General features: G+C 36.4%; 1 protein-coding gene across 2 annotated transcripts; it reads left to right on the top strand.

Annotated features, from left to right (window-relative positions):
* Positions 1-1,172: 1,172 nt before the first annotated feature.
* LOC121247657 (UDP-glycosyltransferase 92A1-like) lies at positions 1,173-15,659 on the top strand. Of its 2 annotated transcripts, XM_041146057.1 has the most exons (2): positions 1,173-2,719; positions 15,575-15,659. In XM_041146057.1, exons 1-2 carry the CDS (start codon positions 1,291-1,293, stop codon positions 15,640-15,642), a joined length of 1,497 nt encoding a protein of 498 aa, XP_041001991.1. In that variant the 5' UTR covers positions 1,173-1,290; the 3' UTR covers positions 15,643-15,659. The 2 variants fall into 2 exon arrangements, with proteins under 2 accessions (XP_041001991.1, XP_041001992.1); XM_041146058.1 differs by lacking the exon at positions 15,575-15,659 and having other exon boundaries at positions 1,173-2,977.
* Positions 15,660-16,023: the final 364 nt, after the last annotated feature.

Raw genomic sequence — 16,023 nt, 5'->3', positions numbered from 1 at the left:
AATTATATTAAATTGAGTTGATCTCAACTGAGCTTGCCAACCAAACAGGCGTGTTGGCTTAAAGGTCCTTTAACTGGTTTACCTGCCAAGATAAGTCAGGGTATAGTCAATAAGCATCCTTCATATCCAGAAACTATGTTCTTTTGCAATGGATTCCTTTTGGAAATGCTGTGAATTGGGTTGCAAGTTAGTTGAGGGTTATGCTACTTCATTATAGAGGTTTTTTTTTTTTTTTTTTTTAACTGGAGTTAGCTGCATTTCTATCTTACTGCTTTGTATTTTTATTTACATGTATTTCCATTTCTGTGTTCTTCGTCGTTACTCCTGAAGTGGGTTCATAACATTCTCTTGAGAGTTCTATGTGAAGGCAGAGAGAGAGAGAGAGAGAGAGAGAGAGAGAGAGAGTTCAATAGACAGGGGACAATGGCAACAAGACTGTCTCTTCTCAGATCTCTCGTATATGGTAAACTAAATACAGTATTGTCTGCTCGTATTCCAACTTTATTGCATCTTTGTTCATTATGTACACAATCGTTTGCTTTTCCATTGGAATGCCTTCAGACAAAAAATAAAAAATCTACCCTGGTTACACAACTTTACCCATAAAAAGTCTTATCTCCCATACGTGATCAGCACTGATGCATCTGCTGTATTTAGACCGCTTTGGAATTGGACCCTACTTGCCATCCAGATGAGAATTGAGTTGCGTATTTAATTCCAAGAGCGGCTCAACTTTTGTCTTTTCAATAAGCCCTCTTCTCAAAGCTCTCCCCATTGGCCATACCACTCGAGTGCCCAAATTGAATTAAACTACCGAAATCCTTTATTTTTATTTTTAATTTTTGAAGAATTATACCTTATACAAGAGTGGATCCTCATTTGTTAAGAGATGGTATTTTTAATTATAGAATATGTAAATATTGTGCATTTCTTTTTTAAAAAATAAGTAAATATAAAATTTACTTAAAAAAATTATTTTTTTTAATAATAAATCTACGTTTTTTTGCTGGGATGACCCTAACCCAATACATATCTAGTATTATTATTATTTTTAATTAAAACAAATACATAAAAATAAATAAAGAGTTTCAATGGTACACATCCACCCACGCCATTTCTGTCACCCTCACCAGTGAAAAGGGCATGAATACAGAAAGACTGCAGCTAAAAGCAGTAAAGCCCTTCTCATTTTCCTTCTTCCAGCCCATAACCACTTCTCTCCAAAGATAAAATTCAATTTAGGATTCTTCATCGCCTCCTCTTGCCATTCAACTCCAAAACGAAAAAATAATGATGGACTCTCAGGAGCATATTGTAATGCTACCATTCCTGGCACATGGACATCTCATACCATTTCTTGCGCTCGCAAAGCAGCTGCAACAAAGAACTGGTTTCACCATCACCATTGCCAGCACCAAGCTCAACATCCAGTACCTCCGCTCCTCCATTTCTACCGACTATGATTTCAAAATCCTCTTTGCCGAGCTCCAATTCTGCAGCTCTGCCCACGACTTACCTCCCAACACCGAGAACACCGAAAACTTGTCTCTGGACAGAGTGATAAAGCTCTTTTATGCGTCCCAGAGTCTCGAATATCCTCTCTTGCGCCTTCTCAATGATATCATAGACCAAGAAGGGCGACCTCCACTTTGCATAATTTCCGACATTTTCTTTGGGTGGGCTGTTGATGTTGCAAAGAGTGTTGGCACCGTGAACGTCTCGTTCAGCACCGGTGGCGCCTACGGCACCTTGGCCTACGTCTCGTTTTGTCTAAACCTCCCTCATCGTTCTACAGATTCCGATGAGTTCCTGGTACCGGGCTTCCCAGAAAGTGTTCGTTTCCATCGCTCTCAACTGCATCAATATCTGAGAGCTGCTGATGGTACAGACGTGTGGTCTAAGTTTATGCAGCCGCAGTTTTCACGTTGTCTGGAGTCTTCTGGGTGGCTCTGTAACTCAGTCAAGGAAATCGAACCCTTGGGCCTGGATCTTCTCATGAAATATATCCGACTTCCTGTTTGGGCTATTGGTCCTCTTCTTCCCCCAGCGGCTCTTAAGAGCTCGTCCTCCTCACACGCAAGTGTTTCAAGGCAACGTGCGGGGAAAAAATCAAGTCTCCCACTTGAAAAATTCCTGGAGTGGCTTGATTTGCTAAGTCCCAATTCGGTCCTCTACATTTCTTTTGGTTCTCAGAACACTATCGGTGCCTCCCAGATGATGCAATTAGCCATTGGCTTGGAGGGGAGTGGAAAATCTTTCATATGGGTCGTGAGGCCACCCCTTGGCTTCGACCTGAACGGTGAATTCAGAGCTGAGTGGTTGCCAGAGGGATTTGAAGAACGAATGAAACAAAGCAGACGAGGTTTGATTGTTCGCGACTGGGCGCCCCAGCTGGACATTCTATCACACAAATCGACGGGAGCTTTTCTGAGTCATTGCGGGTGGAACTCGGCGTTAGAAAGCTTAAGCCAGGGCGTACCGATTGTAGGGTGGCCAATGGCAGCAGAGCAAGCGTTCAATTCAAAGATGTTAATGGAGGAGATGGGTGTGAGTGTGGAGTTGACAAGAGGGATTCAAAGTGTGATTGAGGCGAAGGAGGTGAAGAGGGTCATAGAATCTGCCATGGACGAACACGGAAAAGGGGGGGATATGAGGAAGAAGGCAGCTGAGGTTAAAGAGCTGATAAAGTTAGCAGTACGAGAAGAGGGAGAAGAGAAGGGTTCTTCTTTGAAGGCAGTGGATGACTTTGTGAGAACCGTTCTTTACAAGAGACAAGAGTAGCCATGAATGGCCGATCGGTGTTTGAAAATCTCAGCAAAATCAGATTAATTTTCCTTAGGTTAATTCATCGGGATTGCCAACTTTTTTCGTGGTTATTTGTGAACTTAGGATGGTTTAATTTTGTTGCTTGGAATGGATTTTACTGACAGTGGTTCAGCCACAGAATAAAATTATGCTTTCTTTTTGTTTTTTGGTCCGCGTTGCCTCTTGTTGCAAAAGTAAAAAGATTTTTCTTAGAGAAAATCTACCTGCAGTTCGTTCTCAAACAGGTGCCTGCCCGCGCACGCCTTATGTTGGATGAAACAAGTTGTTTAGTTTAAGGCCAAATGGACGAACGCATGACGTCGTTCCCTTACCCCCTTCCTGCTCAGACTGAAATGTTTCCCCTTCGTCTCCAAACGCACGACGTTACCCCTTATTCCTTCATCCCCACTTCCTCATGAGTTTGTTACCCCTTCCTCCTGAGTTCGTTCCCTTCCTCCCTTCCTCGTGAGCTCTGTCCCCATACTCCTGAGCTTCGTCCCTCCCCGTCGTACTGAGCCCTAACTTCATCCCCTTCCAACAGACGGGTTGTGCTCTTGTCGGGATCACTCGTCGGCATTATTGGTGGACAGACTGAAATTTGAGGTATTGTAAAAGTGACGGTTTATTTCCCTAACTGTAAAAATTGAACTTCTCTTCAATTTTTTTTCTATTTTCCTGTTGACGATTGAAATACAATATCTGTGTTGGGTTCTGAAATTTGAGGTCATATTTGCATTTTTTTTTTTTTAATTATGAAGTTTTCTTCAATTTTTTTTCTATTTTCCTGTTGACGATCGAATTACAATATTGGGTTATGAAATCTGAGGTACTGTTTGTGTTCTTTTGTTTTTTTTTTGTTTTTTTTTTTAATTATGAAGTTCTCTTCAATTTTTTCTCCTTTCCTTTCCTGTTTGATGATCGGAATACAATATTTGTTTGGGTTATGAAATTGAAGGTACTAAGTGTTGCTACTTGAAATCATTTAAGGATTTGTTGACTCAGTTTATGGAATTGTAACTTTGGTTTGTATATTTTCTGACTTCTTGATAATATGAAAGAGTTTTGCTTTTGTTCTTTTAGTTTCTGTTGTACTGCTGCTTCTTTTACCATTTCTTCTTATCATAGACTCACTCTACGTGGCCAAAAGAAGAATCTACCAGAAAATGTAAGTCCGATTTATTTATTTATTTATTTTTATATCAAAACATCATGCATTTCATCAAATAACAAAATTACGAAGAATTCTTATCAACCCAAACAGCTTGGGCTACAGACTATGGTACATGGTCCCCCCACATAACAATCTCATTAATATTCCATGCTAAGTGAGCCAACTTATGTGCTGCCTCATTACCCAACCTGATTACATGTTGACAATTACACACGCTAAAACGTGTCATCAAAGGTTGGACTTCTTTCGGCAGATTCTCCACATTTGAAAGAGAAGTTGCAGCTGGTCTTTGTAGCTTGTTAATCAACACCAAAAAATCAAGTTCCAGAATTAGTCTAGAGATATCTGACTGAAGACAAAATTGAAGACCTCGAAGCATAGCAACCAGTTCCACTGTTTCTTGATCGTCAACCTCGTTCTCAACTTTACTTGATGCCATTATAACACTGCCATTTTCATCCCTGAGTATAACCCCCACTCCAGCTTTATGTTGGCTAAAGAACATAACTCCATCAACATTAAGCTTGGGAAAACCAGTAGGAGGAGGTTTCCAGCTGCACACTGTCTTTGGATTTGAACTTGAAGACTGCACCAGCTCGTTGTGGAATTTCTGCAAGGACAATGCATGAGCAATTACTCGTTTAGGTGCAAAAGAAATATTCTCATGAATCCTCTTATTTCCCCTAAACCATAATCCCCATGCAATTAAGAAAAATGTTTGAAAATCATCCATAGTCCCCTTCTCTTTCAGCAACAACACTAGCTCCAAAAAACTCTGAGGTTCTGCACTCTCAAATAGCAGAGACAAATAAAGTTTCCAAACCTCTGTTAATTCAGGATGGTAGACAAGAGCATGTGATAGGTCCTCCTCTTCACTTTTGGAGAAGCAACACATTGTGTCAATCTCAACATATTTTTGTCTTAGGTTACAACAGGTTGGTAAACAGTTTTTATACACCCTCCAAGCAAAAATCCTTATCTTTTGAGGGATCTTCAATTTCCACAATACTTTCCACAACGAGTTTTGTTGATTACTTGTAGAGCTTTCACCAACACTCCCCTCACTGATATTTTTAAAGAATCTGTATGCACTGTTAACACTGAAACACCCATTTCTCTCATGACTCTAGATCCATTTGTCCTCATTGCCCTCTGGATAGATAATAATCTTAAGGATGTTAGCAACCACAATTGGATTGAAGAGAGCCCTAACTTTTTTGAACATTCCACCATCGAATATCAATACCAATAAGTGAGTCAACTATATTATTCCTCTCCCCTTCCTCGATTGCATTCAATTCAGCCTACAAGATTTTGTGACCAAGGACCCAGGTATCTATCCACACTTTTATCAATTTCCCATCACCCGCACTCCACTGGCAACCTTTAAAAACAAAAGACTTGGTTTCCCATATTCCTCTCCAAGCATAAGGGTTATAGCCTAGAGTTGAATAATAATAATAATAATAAAAAAAATCTATTTTTGGGAAATACTTAGCTTTAAAAACTTTGTGAAGCAGTGTATCTTTCTCTTGTAAAATCCTCCACCCTTGTTTTGCTAAAAGAGCCAAATTGAACAGCTTCAAGTCTTTAAAGCCTAACCCTCCTCTAAACTTTGAATTACACATTTTCTTCCAACTAACCAAGTGGATTTTTTTATCATACAGTGGAATGGATAATGCCACTGCTTAAGCAAGACTTCTTTTCCTCCTTGAGACAGTTGATTTTCTTTCCAATACTGTAATTTCTGCCATACTCTATGTTTGTTACTATCCGCCCCCCTCCTTCCCAGCATCCTTATATCCTCTTTGATAGTATCACTCACATTCCTACTGAACACCATAGAAGTTTTATCCATATTAATCTTTTCTTTAGATGCCAACTCATACTTTTTCAACAAATCTTGAATAGACTTATTAGTATTGATATCTGCTCTACAGAAAATGACATTTCATCAGCAAATAGCAAACAACAAACAACAAATGATTTAATCTAGGAGCACCTCTGCAAATGTAAATGGCAGGCACAAAAAGCTTATCAGCAGCTTCTCTAAGTAGATGGATTAAGCCCTCAGTGCAAAGTAGAAAAAGATAATATGACAATGGATCTCCTTGTCTCAGTCCCATACTTGGTATAGTTGGTTCGTTTGGAACTCCATTGATCAGAACAGAAAAAGAAATCGAGGGCACACATTTCATAATCATATTAATCCATTTGGTCTCAAAACCTAACTTGGCCATGATTTGCTCCAAGAAGTCTCATTCTACCCTATCGTATGCTTTACTCATATCTAGTTTAAGGGACATATAACCTTTTTTTCCTTTCTTTTTTTGTCTTAAAAATTGTATAAGCTCATAAGCCACAAGGACATTATATGTGATAAGTCTACCTGACATAAAAGTAGTTGGTGATGAAGAAATGATACTAGGCAGCATTGTTTGAGTCTATTAGCCTATATTTTGGAAATAAGCTTAAGTGACATTACACAAACTTATGGGTCAAAAATCTGCTACTTTCAAGGGTGAATTTTTCTTAGGTATCAAAGTGATGAATGTGTGATTGAGATCATTTGGCAAATCTCCAGAATTAAGGGCATGTAAGACATCACCAATGACAGATTTACCAATGATATGCTAGTATTTTTGAAAGAAAATAGGAGACATACCATCATGCCCAGGTGCTTTTGTTGGATGCATCTGCTTCAAAGCTTGAGCCACCTCCTCTTCTGTGTATCTTTTAGAAAGCTCTTTATTCATTTGCTTAGTAACCCTGTTGCCAATATTTGTAATTGAATCCAAGCAATCTCTTTGATTTGAAGCTGAAAACAACTGCTAGAAATACCCTACAATCAAATTATCAAGTTGCTCCCCTTTTTTCCAATTTCCATGATCATTGCAGCTTTTTTACATGATTATTTTTCCTTCTATGTGTGCCTTTTTATGAAAATATTTCAAATTCTGATCACAAAACCTTTGATCTTTGGTGCCACATTAGTTATTCTCTTTCCAGCCATTTCTGAACCTCTTCCCTTGCCTGTATATTGGCACTCATATCAGAACATGTAGGATCTTTTGCCTATAGCAATGAAAGTCTCCTCCTTGTTGCATTGAGGTTGGTTTTGACATTTCCAAGAGTCTGCTTGTTCCAACTAGCCAGTTTCATTCCACATCCTAAAATCATTTTCATAACATCTTGCATGTTACTTCCACTAGACCCCCTCCATGTTTCTTCAATAATACGTTTGCACCCTTCCTGCCCCACCCACATAGCTTCAAATCTAAAAGGTTTACTTCCTTTACACACTTCATAAGCTCCAGCAGTATCTACCCACAAAGGGATATGATCAGAATATGCCACACTACCATGGGCAACAATAGCCAAAGGAAATTGATTACACCACTGAGAGTTGGCCAAAAATCTATCTAACCTCTGACTAATGGAAGAGGATCCCTCTATTCTATTACTCCAAGTATATGGTAGACCAACATACCCCAGGTCTCTTAATTCACACTCACTTAACACAGCTCTAAATTCTACCATTTGTTTTTCAGGTCTGTCTCGACCACCTCATTTTCTAGATTGGTCCAAGATTCACATTTTTGGGTAAGTTGTACTGGTTCTTTTATTAATTCTTTATGTCATAGACTCATTCATGCTAGTAACTTAACAGTAGTATTGAAATCACATTGCTGCTGCTTTAAGGGTGTTTGTGTTGCCTTGCTGCAATGTCTTTGTCGCAATCACATTCATCATCTACTTTGGTTGGTCAGTATTCAAAAAATGCTCCAATATGTTTATGTGGGTCAATTGGACGTCTCAAAGTCTCAAACACCTCAAAAAATTCAAGAAGACCTATTTCTACTCGCCCAAAGTACAAATAAAGAGGTCATTACTAGCAACTTTTGTTGGCATACTTTTAATTTCCTATAGCTGTTGAATTAAAATTAATCTATCTATTTCCTACAATGATTTTTACAAGTTGTTTACTGCAGGGAAAGCCATACTGCAACTATTTTGTATGGACATATTTTGAAGAAGGAAATGAAAGTCTAGTTGCCATGGAAAGGGAACTCCATCACAGAGAAAAAGAACTCCAAAAGAGAGAAGTTGAAGTCCAAATGAGAGAGAAATAACTACAGCATGCAAGGGAAGAGGTTCAGAAAAGAGGAGGGCTTCCAAAAGAAAATGTTAGTTCTTCTTAATGATCAAGAAGCGCTTCAAAGTCAAGTTAAAGATATTAGTCATGCCTACATGCTATTCTACGTGTATTGGAGATTTTCAATTGTAATATCATGTCATTTGCTAGAATCAAGATCAATAGATGATTAAGCATGTGTTAGGGACTTTTAAGCTTGTTAAGTTGTTTAGTGTGTCAATGTAGGTAGATTGGTGACTTGTAATATGCAGTTTATGTTTCTAACTGTACCAGACTTATGATCCTTTAAATATAACATAGTCTCCAAAAAAATTTCTGCTGAAATTTGTGACTCTTCTTTATATAGCAGTACATTAGTAAAGTGAAAAACTATAGTGTTACATATCTAACACTTCCAAGGACCTAATAACCTGCCTATATCAACAAGCTAAAAACTATGGTGTTGCAGCAAGCATTAACAATTACATCCTTTATCAAATGTCACAAAACAAGTACATTGTTTGAAAATACATCGAGTGCCAAATAGATCAAGTTACAAAAAATGAGTCAAGTACAAAAAGCGACCATAAACAAACAACTTCCAAATGAACAGAAGTAGTAAGCAACCAGCTTAAAAAATGCAGAGACCACAAGCAACTAGACTCCAAATGAATAGAGGTCATAAGCAACCAACTTAAAAAATATAGAGGCGGTAAGCCACCAGACTCCAAATGAATAGGGGGCCATAAGCAACCAGCTTCAAAAATCCGTAGACCACAAACAACCACACTCCAAATGACTAGAGGCCAGAAGCAACCAAACATCCATAAACCACAAACAACCACACTCCAAAGCCAAGCATGAACATACTGTCAGCATCTCCAACACCTCATAACTAAATCATCAATTGTTGAGATAGGCATGATGTTGATGATCCATCTATAATTAGGTAAAAACAATAGCCTTAAAAAAACCTTAAAAATTGTCATACTTAAGCAAAGAAACATCCATATGAACTACTGCACACATGTGTAAGGGCACTTTGTTGTGTGCCACGAAGTACAATTTCTTTTGTAGTTGCTGCAGCGCTAGTTGTGTTCAATACGTCATCTATTGTTGCTCTGGCGCCACTTATGTTCAAGACATCTTCAGAAAGATTGCTTGCATACATTTCAACCATACATAATTAAATTAAATATATTTAGGGAACAACTTTACATAAATTGCATTACAAAAATTAAATACAGTTTTCCTCTTTCTCTTCGCACTATTCTTTGACTGTTTACGTTTAATTTGTGGCTTCCTCATAACCTTATCTATTGTAGGTGCCATCCTCTTTGATGGGGGCCTCCCTTTACCTCTAACTATGCGAGAACTAAACACTTTTTTCAAACTTTCCATCTCAACATCATTGACATCGGTACTAGTTATGCCTGCCTCATCGTTGATATCTAACTGTCTTTTTACAGAATCATCAATAAGTCGATTACATCTAAAGAACCTTGTCTTTCGTGGACTTAGTCCATGGTTGTGTACATTCTCAACTGTAGTTATAAGCAACATCCCATCAAGCAAAATTGTGTTTATCCTCGCCTTATAATCCGTCTTCGTTGTTAGACGTGGTTTAGAAACATTTGAACTACGATTTCTTGCCTTACCACCACGAGCTCAGCCAAGTATTACATATCTAACACTCTCATCGTCTTCCATTTTACTTCTTTATGTCATTATGCCAAACCCAGTCTACTTTTCATATTGCTTGTAGAAATGTAAGAACTCATACTCAGTTTTAAATGGCATCCCAGGTCTTGGCTCTATGACACTATCATCATCATTCCCATGGTTCATCAATGGTAGTTCCTCAACCAATGAATTATCCACATCAATATTCCCTGAATCACTTGTAGTGCATGTCTTTATATGTTTTTTTTTTCCTGAGTAATACCTCATCAGCCCCTGCATTATACCATAAAGCAAATCAGGGAAGGGAAAGTATAAACCCAACTTGAATATATAAGTTTGGTTGTTTAATATGTACATGAACGCAATAATTTTTTGTATACTTGATGTTCTTCAATTAACTTGTCTCTCACATTTGAGCTATCCTAATAAGTGGTGCTTTCAGAAGAAAATAATGATTGCCTAGTAGATGAGATGGGTTCTGTCATCTCCATAGGATTACTTGAAGTAGCCAGATAGGGAATTGGCAGCACAAAAGGATAGGAAATTAGCAGTCCAAACAGTACTCCCGTCGGTTGATGCCATTTACAAATAAAAAATTATAAATGTAACCTTGAAATGTGGATTTAAACAAAAATACTTCTGAAACGAAATTTGTCACCTTGTTTCTCCATGGATATGGGTCAGAATTTGGATGCGATGCAAACGGTTGAAAAAATGTAGGTATGGTCTTGATATTTCCTGAAATAATATTGAATAATAATTTATCACAAAATTATAAATCACACCAATAACATGGATTTTGGATACGATAAGAATATCTGAGTGAATGGAGTAGTATCGGTAGACCTTGTGCTTATTCCCCTTTCTCCATTGACTTTTCCACCAAAGATTGACCTATTTACACATCTTTATGTAAAGTTTTAGCTAATTCAAGATCATAAATTAATTTGACAACACTTACACTTCTTTAATTTGATCTTAGTCTGAGATTCATATAAACACTTCTTTAATTGAGACATCAAATCTAGAATACACTCAGTCTACGTTGCATTAGGATTTTAAAATGTTGAACATGAAACATTCAGCAAAGCTTAATACTAAGCAGATATGATTAACAATTAATTATCAAACATATAGTGGGCATTATTAAATAGGTATACCTGTAACTATTAGAGGGTCTTGGCGTAGGTCATGTTTTGGAGCTTTGCATAGGAGGACTAGATCCACAAAACGAGTAAAAGTTGATGCATAATGCATGAGAGCCAAGATGTGGGTGGTGCGTGACAGTAAACATGAAGTTGAAACAAGGTAAATGGGAGTGGTGCGTGAGAGAATTGTCTGGATCTACAAAACGAGAAAAATAGAGTGATAGCAAAGCAACTACCTGGTTGGTGGCAATGTCATGGTGGAGGAGATGGGCCATGCAGAGGTCTCTTATGGTGTGCGTGGTGAAAAAGTACTCGATTTTTCTCCTTTGATTTGGGTCGACATTACCGGCTAATGGTGGTGGAGGAGCTGAGCACGACGCCGGAACTCGAATGCAGGAAAAAAATCTAGCTCACATGAGGTGGGCAGTGGCAAAACAAATTTTGATTTGAGCGTGCAACGGTGCGAATACGATTTGGAATTTTGTTGCAATTGATCATTGTGGAAGCAAGACATTTTGGTCATTCAACACAATAACATGGACAACAAAGGAAAAAATGGAGTACGTGGGGCCTGGGTCAACGGACTATACATAGCAGCTCTCTTTTTCTTGTAGATTGGCCACTATTAAGGATATAACAGGTCCAGTTCAGTCCAATTTTGGACATACTTTAGAACCAAACTTGTATATACCGGTTTTGAGATCTAAAGAACTGATACCGTACCAGTTACATCCCTAAATTAGTACTTCCAGTTTTACCGGTTCCAGTCCGGTTCGGTCTGATCTTTTCTGTATATTATATAGTATATTATAATATATAATAATATATAGATAATATATTGTAGTATATGATAATATATATTATAATTGTATTATAGACTATAGTGATATATTATAGTATATCGCAATATTTAGTGATATAGTATCAGTATAATTATTAATACAATAGACTATAATGATATAAGATTTTGAAATTTAATATTATATTAATTAGTAATTTGTCATATGATAAAAAATTATTTTATATATAATTATACATAAAAATTATATATAATATAAAAAATCATATAAAAAATATTTTATACAATATAAAAAATTAAAATATATATGAACCGGTTCAATTCGGTTCGGTCCAGTTTTAGAACTGGAACCGGACCCATTTTGACTGTTTTGAGAAAAATAAAATGGGTACCGGACTGAACTAAATCCAATACTGGACTAAATCCACCGGTTTGGTTTGGTTCGGTTTACTAGTTCACCGGTTTTTTTCACCCCTAGCCACTATACTGATTTGAAACACTCTGATTTAACGTACACTTGTAAAAGTATATTCTTTGTTCTTGTAAACAACTTGCTTGCACAAAAAAGAACCAGCAGCAAGAGCGTAGACTGGTAAATGCATGTGAATCTACTTTGGTTTGCATTTTCCTCTCTTTTATTTTTATGTTGTTTAAAGTCTTTTCTTTTATTTGTTTTCCTTACAGTTGTGTTGCTTTCCTAAGGATTCTTCCATTTTTATTTTGTATCCGGTTTTCTCAAATTGCCAAAGATCACTTTTTTATAAAATAAAAAAAAAAAAAAAAAACTATTAAACAAAAGAGATCAAAACACAAAGAAAAAGAATTTGGTGTATATCGTTTCCTTAAATTGTCCAAGATTTCTTTCTGAAAAAGTAGTAAATAGAAGAGATAAAACACGAAAAAAGGAGATGCTTGTGACCCAATTTGATCTTCCAGCTCTCTACGATTAAACCATTGTTTGGTTTTCTTGCCCTTTTTTTTTTTCATTGTATTTTTATTGCTTATGTTTGCCAATAAGTCATTCTAACGTATAGACATAGTTTTTACCGATTTTCAGTCGCTTTTGTTTTTTCTTTTGATATGACTCCAAAAGCCCTTGTGTTTGTCGTAATTTTCCAAAGACCAAAATATACATAGAAGAGATAAACAAGAATAATTATCAGACTTTGGTTATTGATCATACACTAAAGCTTGGAATTGAGTTCAATTCTAAACAAGAGGCATACGACTTCTATAATGAGTATATATGGACGGAACTATGGATTTAGTACTAGAAGAGAGTGGTATAATAAAAGAAAAGTAGATGGCTTGGTAACTTCAAGAAAATTTATTGTTGTAAAGAGGGATTTCGAGCCCGATAAGAGACAGATGGGCAAAAAAGATATGAGCGAGCTGAAGCAAAGACAAATTGCAAAGCACATATGATAATTTGACATGATAAATAAATATAAAAATATTACATACATTAAGCTCAATCATAATCATGCTCTCCATATTCCACAATGTGCTCACATGATGCAATCTCAACGAAAGACCTCAAAAGCTCAAGCGTTGGAAACCAATTTAGTAGATGATAGTGGTATAAAATTAAAGGATTCCTATGAATTCATTGTAGGTAAGTTAGTGGGAAAGATGCTCTTGGTTACCTCAAGCAAGATCAGAAGAATTACCTTCACAACAAACGACAACAAGAGCTAACATATGGCTAGGTAGGGAGTTTATTGAGATATTTCTAAAAGTAAAAATGAGAGAATCGTTTTTTTTATAATGTTGTACAATTAGATGCTACAGCAAATAATAAATATTTTTTGGGTAGATACCCAAATGATTGTTGGTTATAACTTATTTGGTAATGTAGTTTTATCGATACGACATATAGGACTAATAAGGAGTATCGACCACTTGCAATGTTTGTTGGATTGTGACATTAGGTGATGCACTTCTTATGAGGAGACCATGGAGTCATTAAAATAGAGTCATTTAAAAGGAAGTCTGAAACTTTGTTTGAAGCAATGTTAGAGAAGAAACCCAAAACCATCTTTATTGATCAAGATTCAGCAATAGCAAAAGCTATCTCAATGATAATGTCAAGTGCTTATCATTGGCTGTATAAGTGACAATTAATGCAAAATGCTATAAAACAATGTTCTTCATTTATCAAGAAGTGAGAGTAGCTTTAGAATTGATCTCAATGCACATTTTAAAATTCTAGAAGAGGAAGAAGAGTTATCCAATGCTTAGGATTCTATACTTCATAAGTATGATATACGTGACAATTCTTGGCTACAATATTTGTTTGAATTTAAAGAAAAATGGGCAAAAACATATGTGAAGATGCCTTTTTCTGCAAGAATGACTTCCACACAATAGAGTGAAAGTTTGAACTCTAACTGGAAGGATTATTTTATAGTCAAATTATGATATTGTAAAATTCTTCATGTATTTCGAAAGGTTACTCAATGCTAAACACTAAAAGACGGATTGGGGAGAGAGGGAGGAGCGGCTGGAGGGAAATGAAAAAGGGCAAAAGGCGGGTGAATTAAATTTTGGAAGCATTTTGCGGCGAGTTATTATCACTGCAAAAAATAAACTTTCGCCGCTCTTTTTATGCGAAGCTCACGCGGCGATTAAGAAAACAGTTGCAAATTCTCATTTGCGGCGACTAAACTTCGCCGAAAATAGCCCCATAAATTTGGTAGAAGGCTTACGAATTTTACGGCGAATATTATCGCCGCTACAGTAAAAACATTTTTGCGACGAAAAAAGTCGTCGCAATAGTTCAAAAAATCGCCGCAATAAATGAACAGTGAATTCCACTTCAATATGTCTTATGAATTATATTGAAATTCAGCGGTGACTTAAAAATCGCCACAAATAGTCTTTATTTGCGGCGATTTTTTTTGCAGCGATCTAAAAATCGCTGAAAAATGTCTGATTTCTTATAGTGGTTTCGAGAAAAAGTTAACAAAAAGTATGATTGCATCACCTATATTGATACAAGCAACAAATATATATACTTCTCAATTATTCTTGAAATTTCAAAAGCAATATGAAGAGTTTCAAGGAGTCAATGATCTATGGGAAGCCTAAAGATCGTAGAGTCATATGGAATTCTTTGGAAAGCAATGTTTCATGCAATTGTAGGGAGGTTGAAAGGTGTGAAATTTTGTCTAGTCATGCTTTAAAAATTCTTTATTTTATGGATATTAAGGTACTTCTAGAAAAATACATTCTTAAGAGATGGAAAAAAGAAGCAAAAAATGAGATTGTGCAAAACTTCAATTAATGGGCATGATATCATAACGGATACCAATTTAGAATTCACAACTTGATATGAATCTTTGTGCCCCATGTATGTCAAGCTTATTAGTCAGGTGGTTGAATGTGAAGAAGCATACATGTTAGTACTGGAAAACTATAATGAGTTGAGAAGAAATAAAATATGATCTTTAATTGCCAAGTTGATGATTCTCAACAACATCCATTAGAGGACAATTACCACCATAAGTGCTAAAGGTCTCAAGAAGATGCAGGGTTGCAAAGGAAGACATCAGTACAAAAGTTGCATTGAGATGGTTAAAAAGAAGAAAATAAATTAGCAGCCATGCATCATCCATCAAAAGAAAATCAGTGTACTCTTTAAAAGAAAGAAAAGAAGTGGCAACGGTCAACCTCTACAAAAAAAATGAACATCTACAACCTCATTCTACAAGTGCTAATGACCCTTATAATCTTTACCCATCATCACTATATATATCAAGTACCAAATTGGCAGCTAGCTGAGGTTAAAGAGCTGATGAAGTTAGCAGTACGTGAAGAGGGAGAAGAGAAGGGTTCTTCTTTGAAGGCAGTGGATGACTTTGTGAGAACCGTTCTTTACAAGAGACAAGAGCAGCCATGAATGGCCGATCGGTGTTTGAAAATTTCAGCAAAACGAGATTAGTTTTCCGTAGGTTAATGTATCCGGGTTGCCAACTTTTGCGTGGTTATTGGTGAACTGAGGAGCTCTGTGCTTAGGATGTTGTGTTGGTATTTTTCAGTAGATGAAATTTTTTAACCTTTTTTTTTAAATGTTGCATAATAGTGGTGTTTAAATTTGAAAGAGAACTATTTTAAAAAATAAATTTACAAAGTGACGTATTTTAATGCAGTACGTTAGATTGTTAAGTTATTTTATAATAAAGTATGTAGATGTACGTAATAGATCACATAAAATTATATTAATTTGCAAATTTATATTTGTGTAATCTTCTGATCGCTTCGTTGCACTTCTCAATTAGAA

This window comes from Juglans microcarpa x Juglans regia, chromosome 1S (genome assembly GCF_004785595.1).
Source record: "Juglans microcarpa x Juglans regia isolate MS1-56 chromosome 1S, Jm3101_v1.0, whole genome shotgun sequence".
In the NCBI taxonomy this organism is placed as follows: domain Eukaryota; kingdom Viridiplantae; phylum Streptophyta; class Magnoliopsida; order Fagales; family Juglandaceae; genus Juglans; species Juglans microcarpa x Juglans regia.
Note: the sequence above shows the minus strand (reverse complement) of the source record. Positions and strands in the feature narration are given on the sequence as shown.